General features: G+C 38.3%; 1 protein-coding gene across 1 annotated transcript; it reads left to right on the plus strand.

Moving 5' to 3' along the window:
- Positions 1–4,807: 4,807 nt before the first annotated feature.
- Positions 4,808–7,994, plus strand: LOC103934694 (GTPase LSG1-2-like). Its single transcript, XM_009344444.3, has 5 exons — positions 4,808–5,174; positions 5,290–5,560; positions 5,646–5,702; positions 6,180–6,259; positions 6,355–7,994. Exons 1-5 carry the CDS (start codon positions 4,951–4,953, stop codon positions 7,457–7,459), a joined length of 1,737 nt encoding a protein of 578 aa, XP_009342719.1. The 5' UTR covers positions 4,808–4,950; the 3' UTR covers positions 7,460–7,994.
- Positions 7,995–8,615: the final 621 nt, after the last annotated feature.

Genomic DNA, 8,615 nt, shown 5'->3' on the forward strand with positions numbered 1-8,615 from the left:
TCTTTCTATGACACTATCAACGTCGAATGAAGCAATTTCTTTGAGATGTCAGTATTATTAAGAGATGAAAATACAAGAATAATAATTGGAAATTCTATGTACTTTTGATAGTCCAACCAGCCAGAGTTATCATTAACATCAATGCTTGCTTGTGGCTACTTGAAGCACTTGAAACACTGGACACAACCCATTATACACTGTTTTCTTAAAGCCAGTGTTTCATAATGATAAGAGTGTGCTTTAGCCTTAAAGTGTAGTCAAGGCAATGAGGATGCTTAAGAGTGTGGATAAGGCAATTATATCCCTACAAATATCAAGAATTTTCATTTAGAAGTTTTTCTCATTTTCATCAAGATTCCACATTTGTCGATTTTTTTGTCATCTTTTGAACGTATATTATAGTTAATCAATGTGTCCGTGATGTGTTTAAATTTAAGTAAGATTTTTAAATTGAAGTTTGAAAATCTTCTTTCTGGTGAAGCTATTTGTACAAGTATTGACACTAGGAATCAGCAACAGGGCAGGGTAGGCCGGGTATTCTCATCTCACTCAGCCTCTTAATGTGGCACCAACACCTTTTCATTGTTTAACTTTTTCCTTCTCATATAGTTTCATAAATTTGATTTGTTAATCTGCTTCTTGCATATGTATCCTAATGGTGTAGGTGGGTTGCCGGATGCATGTGCAGATTACTCGAATAGACGAAGCTAAGAATGACTTAGTATTGAGCGAGAAAGAAGCTTGGGTCAGTTAGGATATTGACACTTAAGTTATTCATGTTCTTTTGTTGCTTTGAGTGTTCTCTCATTTTTTGTTTTTAGAATTTATGATCTTATTTTTCTTCAGAACTGACATCGGTTTGCTATATACTGTTACAGGAACTCTTAAACCTTAAGGAAGGAACACTTTTGGAAGGAGCCGTTAAGAAAATATTTCCATATGGAGCTCAAGTGAGGATAGGAGAAACTAACAGGAGGTATGCTAGCTTTAAAACTTACCTCAAAATCAGACTGGCTCATAGTTTCCCTGAATTTGTCTCTTTTGAAGAAATGTTGCATGTGTGTTGTTGTGCTTTTGAAAGATCAGAACGCCACAAATTGGAAGTAAAATAGCATTACCTTTCAATGTATCTAAATGAATGAAGATGATCAGAAGACATAATATCGTTATTCAGAATATAAATCAAAAGGGGTGTGCTATCCACACACCCCTTGTTAATTTCTACCCTTTGATCTTCTTCAATTCACCCGATCCAACGGTCGAAACTTAGAAAGGTGTGTGAGAAGTAAAAAAAGGTGTGTGGATATCACACCCCAATCAAAATTCCGAACTTTAAACTGAAAAGGCATGCAGTTATGTAATACTTTTTACCTAATGGTTGCTCCTCAGAATTGCCCCATTCTGAAAAGTTTCAGAACTTCAGCTGATTCTTGAAGATTTATTCTGGTAGTTTGAAACGTATCACAAAGATAATATATCTATATGCAAGGTGAAATGTATCACATTCTGGTAGCTTGCAAAATTGTGTACAAGTTATTTATGCATGAGCCTCGCACCAGTAAACAAAAATGGAAGACCTTCAGTTCAGTTGACAGATGATGATTGTGTTGGAAAAAAGGCCTTTGTGTTCTCTGGTGGAAAAGGCAGTCACGATGGAGATAGGTCCCATAGCAGAGCTGCCGTGTACTTTTCTCTGATGTCCACAGTGGAGAAAAATAACATGCTTTGACAAGGTTTGTACAACATCTGTTGTTTCATAAAACATTTTTCATATGTTGAGGATTGCTCCAAGTACATTTTGTCTGCTGATGAAGCTTTTGCGAACCATGGTCTGAAGTTTCAGGTTCATGCCCTTTGTTTATTAGGTTCTGCAAAAAAGAGAGACAAAAACATCATGGTTCTTGGAAAATATGAAAAGATGCAAGGCTTGCAGCATTCAATTTTTCTTGGCTTGCGGCATTGCAGGCCTTGAAAGTCCCAACTGATGCCGAATTCTACTTTTCTTGGCTTGCAGCATTGCTGGCCTTGAAAGTGAGCGTGGCCTCTTTTCATCAAACAGCGAGGTAGCACCATCCCCTTGTTTCGCCTGAGTATTAGGCAAAAGGTGACCGCTGTGCTCGCCGATCTTAAGGGCAGAATCCCCTGAAGATGATGCACTGCCTTTTAACAAGTTAAGTAGGTATGCAAATTGGAAATGGTTCAAACTTGAAAAGTAACAAGAACCAAGGTGATGCTTAAGGTTGGCCTGTGATATTGGTAGTTCGAAAAAGCACTGTTTAACTTTGCCATTCATCTCAAACGCACACATTCCTTGATAGCGGACAGGTAAAAAGGGCAAACTATGTTGTTTTAGGACTAATCTTACATTTGAAGATCGGGAAATTCAAAGTCTCATATATCTTCATCTGTAATTGAACTCTCATCTCCAGTATGATGGTGCACTCATGTCCTCGTTATGTATGAAAATTTGTTTCAGTGGGCTTGCATGTAATCCTACCTGTTTTAGAATTGAACAGACCCTAGCAAAGTAGTTCTTCGCAAATTGGACAAAAATGTCACCAACAGACACATTGCCATCTTTTTCAAACTCCTCACACCTATAAATTATAATACAGCAGATGTTAAAATATTCGAATTAAAAAAACACACACACACAAAAATTTAAGGTTTGATACATTAATATATAAGGATTAAAAAGGATACCTTCTGAAAAACTCAGTTTCCCCCAAGTACTACCTAGCTTGTTTAATGCTAGATCCGAGAAAATCAAATCCAGCGTTCTCAGCAAGAGTAGAAACGTCAATGGGTGCATTGTTTTCATTTTTGAAGCATACCCTGTAAATAACAGGTTTCTGCAAAAATAATTCCAATAAAAATTTGAAGCACAAAAATAAAACCAATAAAAATTTGAATTCAAATAAAACATAAATAACTCAAAAACAACATACTGATCAACGAAACTACAGAAAAACGAAGCAGCATTCTGATACTTAAGCAACCAATGACGAAGCTGATCTTTAGTGAAATCAAGACGTTTATTATCACCAGCAATTTTTTTCAAGTAGTGGAAGCCATTCAGAGCAACATCTTTAAAGACAGGAAAGCTTTTCAAATTTTCACAGCGATCAAGGTAAGATACAAGAGAATATATTTTTAGCATTGTATCTTACCATGACTGAAAAGCTTTCCCGTCTTTAAAGATGTTTCTCTGAATAGCTTCTAATACTTGAAAAAAATTGCTGGTGATAATAAACGTACCGATTTCACTAAAGATCAGCTTCGTCATTGGGTGCTTGAAGTATTAGAATGCTGCTTCGTTTTTCTATAGTTTTGTTGATCAGGTATGTTGTTTTTGAATTATTTATGTTTTATTTGAATTCCAATTTTTATTGGTATTTTTTTTTTTGCAGAATTTATGGGTTTTTTTTTTTTTGCAGAAACCTGTATGCGTCAAAAAATGAAAACAAGGTATATAAAATGCGAGAGTATCTGTAACAGGTTTCCATATCTATAAAATAGAGAGTATCTATAAAATGCGAGAAAAAATAAAACAGAATCAAGAGTATCGTCAAGGGTAATTTTTAGTATCGATTTTCATCTTTTCGACGACCGACTTGCTACCAGTCATGCTAAGATACAGAGTATCGTCAAGTTTCCATATCTTGTTATAGTCTTCAGACTCATCACTCGCTTCAAAAACAAAAATTATGGGTATACAGCTGAGGAAGTCAAAATAAAAAGAAATTGGAAAGAAGAAGAGAGAGGATTACCTGAATTGAAACAGCCGATTCTTCTGTCCACCGCACCCGAGCATGTTTAGGGTTTATTATATAGCGACTCTTTTTTCTTTTTTCTTTTTTCTTTTTTTCTTTTTTTGAAAGAAAAGCATGGCGCTCAGAGGACCAAGGGCGCATGGGCCATATTTGCAATTGGGCCTCCATCTGGCGCATCAGGACCGAATGAAACACAAAAAAAAAAAAAAACAAGTAGAAATGTGTGAACATCAAAATTGTTAAAAATTAATTAATAAAAAAAATGAAACACAATCCAAAAAGTTTCTTAGGTTGTTCTATTTCTATGCAATTTTTTATTCGTTTTGTGGTTGTGCAGAAACCTGTTGTCTATAGGGTGAATGTAAAAAATGATAATGATGCACCATTAGACATTCTTATACGAACAACTCGGGTTGCAACATTTTTGGATCCAGCTAAAAACAGGTGAAGAGCTTTCTAGTTGTAATCGATTTTTAAAGAAATATCTTTCTTTGTAATGCTTTTCGAAATTTCTTTTTAATGCCTTTCTCTTTCGAATTTTCTTTTTAAGGCAAAGACCTCCATCTCCAACTTTTGCAATTTGGAAGACGTCCTGATTGGAGAATGAGAGCTAGATGAAGAAGAAGTTCCCTCGAGGTCTCAAATTTGACCCTCTCTTAAGCCGTAGAATTCTTTGCCTTTTCGTTGGTCATCCCCATCCATCAACAATTGTAGAGACACTTGTGGATCACGTGTCAACTCCTCCATTGATGTGTCTGGTTGCTATTGGAAGATGTTAACAAGAAACTCGTCCTTCTTTTGTGATATAGAAGTCTACCAAAAAGAATAAAAAAAAAAAACCCAATTAAGATTATCAATCATATTAGTGTAAAGAAATTTGGAATTTAAAATATAAACGAAATACTTACATACAAATATCTAATCTTAAACCCTAGAACTAGTACACACATACCATGTGTACATATTTATATTGTAGCCGTCAGATCAATCTGAACGGTGGGTATAAAGCCTTAAAATTAAGTTAATAATTTCCTAAAAAAATTCCCAGTTCTTTCTCAGTTCCCCCTCCCCGGCCGCCGTCAATCCCCGCCTCTCCCCGGCATATACCTCCATCGAAACCACCACCTTTCCTTCCATCTGATACTCTGAGAGAGAGAGAGAGAGAGAGAGAGAGAGAATGGGTAAGAACGAGAAGACGGGTCTGGGTAGGGCTCTGGTGAGACAGCACAACCAGCTGGTTCAGCAAACGAAAGAGAAAGGCCTGATGTACAAGAGGCAGCAGAAGAAGGTTCTCGAATCCGTCACCGAAGTCAGCGACATCGACGCCATCGTCGAACAAGCTGACGAGGCCGACCGCCTCTTCTCCCTCGACCACCCTGCCCCTAACCTCCTCATCGACCTGTAAGTTCTGTTTTATTTCCCCCTTTTACCCCTCCAATCAATCAAATTTTCCAAATTCCTCTGGTTTTTTTGGGATTATCGAATTGATTTTTATGTAATTTTACTATGAGAGAAGAGATGGGAATGAGATAACCCCGGAGCAGGGGAGGGAGCAGAAGAGGAAAGAGGAGGCCCTGCACGCCGGAAGTCTGCGGGTGCCGCGGAGGCCTGCGTGGACCCCTCAAATGTCTGTGGAGGAGCTGGATAACAATGAAAGGCAAGCCTTCTTGACTTGGCGCAGAAGCCTTGCCAGGCTTGAGGAGAACGACAAGCTTCTCCTTACTCCTTTCGAGAAGAACCTCGATATTTGGAGGCAGCTATGGCGGGTTGTGGAGCGTAGCGATTTGGTAAGTAGGCCAATGGCCTTGTCTCTGTTTCAATGTCACTATGAATCATTGTTGTGTAATAATATTGTGCTGTATTTTATTTCAGCTTGTGATGGTTGTTGATGCGCGAGACCCGCTATTCTATCGCTGCCCTGATCTTGAGGTAATGTTATCAATTTTGTCATCCGTTTACATTACCTTGTCGTGTTTGTTGACAAATGGATGATAGGTGGATAAGCACATTGTTTAACCTTTGAAATGTGATTAATTGGTGGCAGTGCTTGATAGCGATATAGGTTTCAAAAATGACGAATGTGACAAAATTACTTAACACTCATTGGTTCTAGAAACAAGAACATTCACTTGTGAGGTTTCAAAAGAACAAGTTGTTACTGTTAACCGTGTGTTTAGTAACATATAGAGTGCTAACAGGATTAAGTTAGTTTATACCTGTTACAAAGAAAGAGATGTTGTAACTTTTTGCCATCATTCTTGATGGTGAGTCCCTTCCATTGAATTTTCAGGGGACAAGCCGTTTAAAGTTTTCTATCAAGATACTTTGAAATGGAGAAACCCTGAGCCTTTCCTTTTTAACTAGAGGATAACTTTGAATAACAGTACTTATCTTTACTTCGTGCAGGTTTATGCACGAGAGGTCGACAAGCACAAAAGGACAATGCTTCTTGTTAACAAAGCAGATCTCTTACCTTTATCTGTTAGGTTCGTACTTTTGTAACCTTGATCAGCTGATCTGTTCTCCAACTTCACACCCTTCTAAAATATTTTTATTACTTGGTTTTTTTTTTTTTTTTCAGAGAGAAGTGGGCTAATTATTTCTGTTCGCAAGATATTCTCTTTGTGTTTTGGTCGGCTAAAGCCGCTACAGCAGCTACAGAAGGGAAAAATCTCAGTTCCCCGTGGACAGAAGATAACCTGCACGAGTCAGAAGACCCTGATACTAAAATATATGGGAGGATTGAGCTATTGGCTCGTTTACAATCTGAGGCAGAAGAAATAGTCAGACTGAGGAAATCAGGATCCAATGATTCTCGAAGTGGAAGTGTTGTTGGAAATTCAGCTTCCAGTAATGTAGTTGTGGGATTTGTTGGATATCCAAATGTGGGAAAGAGCTCGACTATTAATGCCTTGGTAGGCCAGAAGAAGACAGGTGTTACCTCTACTCCTGGGAAGACAAAGCATTTCCAAACATTGATTATGTCTGATGAGTTAATGCTATGTGATTGCCCTGGATTAGTCTTTCCATCATTTTCAAGCTCTAGACATGAGATGATTGCTTCTGGTGTATTGCCAATTGATCGAATGACCGAGAATAGGGAGGCTGTGCAGGTAGTGGCCAATCGAGTTCCAAGACATGTTATTGAGGCGGTTTACAGGATTGATCTGCCCCAACCCAAATCCTATGAATTGCAGTCTCGACCTCCTCTGGCAGCAGAATTTTTGAGGGCCTATTGTGCCTCTCGTGGTTATGTTGCCTCAAGTGGACTTCCTGATGAAACAAAAGCTGCCCGCCAAATTTTGAAGGATTACATTGATGGGAAACTGCCCCATTATCAAATGCCCCCTGGAATGACTGCTGAGGAAGATGATGTGGGAAACGTCTTACCTGAACATCATAAGTCAGGCTCCTCTGATGATGAAAACTCTGAAGATGATGAAGGTGAAGACGAGCCGGAGCTTGATCATGCCCTGGAAGACCTCAATTCATTTGACATAGCTAATGGGCTTGCTACCAAGAAGAAAGTCGCTGTCAGGAAGCCCACTGCGCCTCATAAACAACACAAAAAGACTCAGAGGAAAAAGGATCGCTCCTGGAGGGTAGGCAATGATGGTGGAGATGGAATGCCAGTTGTAAGAGTGTTTCAGAAACCAGCGAACACCGGTCCTGTTAAGGTTGGATAGTTTATTCGTGCACCCTTAAACCTTTATTCAGCCTATTGTGCTGCAATTTAGAATCCATATGGGTTATGTGTAATAGCAATCAAACTCTGTTTCCTGAGCATGGGTGTCATCCCCATAACTTTGTTTCGGCCCAACCCACCACACCAACAAGGGTGAGTGAAGAAAGTATAAGGAAGCATTTATGTAGCTGAAGAGTGGTTCTGTTTTTAGGACCGGGATTCTCTCCGGATCCTCTGGATCTTTCAATTCTGAAGCTGGAGAGAGAGATGGAGAAAAGGGAAGAAGATGAACATGGGAAGGTTAACAGGGAAGAAGAAAGAAGAAGATGAACAGGAGAAGGTGAAGGTGAACATGGAATTAATTTCTGGTCATTCGATTTTTGTTTGAACGGACAGGATCGAAGGACCCGTTGGATATGGATGGAAGGGCCTATTCGCTTTTTTATATGTTTTCTTATTGACAATTGTGTACTACAAATTCGACACTGGTAAAATAGAGTTCACAAATTGAAATCCAAAATAGAACCCCTTGTTTATATGTGCCCAAACGACATAAACCTCAGAACCTCCACAGGCCCCAAATATGTAGATAATGGCTTCCCTTTCCTACTCTCGCTTCTCATTAATCTGAAAGAAAAGGAAACAAAGTGACTTCCTCTATCAAAGTGATCAAATCTTTTTTATTAGAAGTTAATTTTGTGATGCCCTTTTCTTTACTCTCATTCAATTGCAAAGCTGCATGTGTCACGTCATTTGGTATTGATCAATAAGAATTGTTAACCGTTAAGTAAGAGGTCTTAGATTTGAATTTCATGGATGACGAATATAAAATTAATTTGTTACTCTCACCCTCTTAGTGTAAATATATCATTGTACTCAGACGACAAAGGAAATATGATCTCAAACATCTAATAAACTCGATAATACACCACTAGTATGCGTATTATTAATTTCATTCGTAGTTAATACCATAATGTGTGAATTTGGGTCCAAGCAGCGAAGAAGATCAATTTCCTCTGACAAAATACAAGTGCAAGGAAAGAAAAAGAAGAATAGAAAACCTTTAAGACGAGTAGCAACTATCAAGCGTGATCATAGGAATTAACTAGAGAGAGGCAATGGTGATGTTAGCACTGGGAGTGGTGGATAAGTATTTA

Source organism: the organism of the source record quoted next, unplaced genomic scaffold, assembly GCF_019419815.1.
Source record: "Pyrus x bretschneideri cultivar Hongxiangsu unplaced genomic scaffold, Pyrus_bretschneideri_v1 Contig16, whole genome shotgun sequence".
NCBI classification, from domain to species: domain Eukaryota; kingdom Viridiplantae; phylum Streptophyta; class Magnoliopsida; order Rosales; family Rosaceae; genus Pyrus; species Pyrus x bretschneideri.

Excerpts from the sequence above, each read along its gene's own strand:
- LOC103934694 (XM_009344444.3), top strand. The coding sequence starts at position 4,951 with ATGGGTAAGAACGAGAAGACGGGTCTGGGTAGGGCTCTGGTGAGACAG. Across the intron at positions 5,561-5,645 it reads TTGTGGAGCGTAGCGATTTG|CTTGTGATGGTTGTTGATGC; the intron begins GTAAGTAGGCCA and ends ATTTTATTTCAG. Across the intron at positions 6,260-6,354 it reads CTCTTACCTTTATCTGTTAG|AGAGAAGTGGGCTAATTATT; the intron begins GTTCGTACTTTT and ends TTTTTTTTTCAG.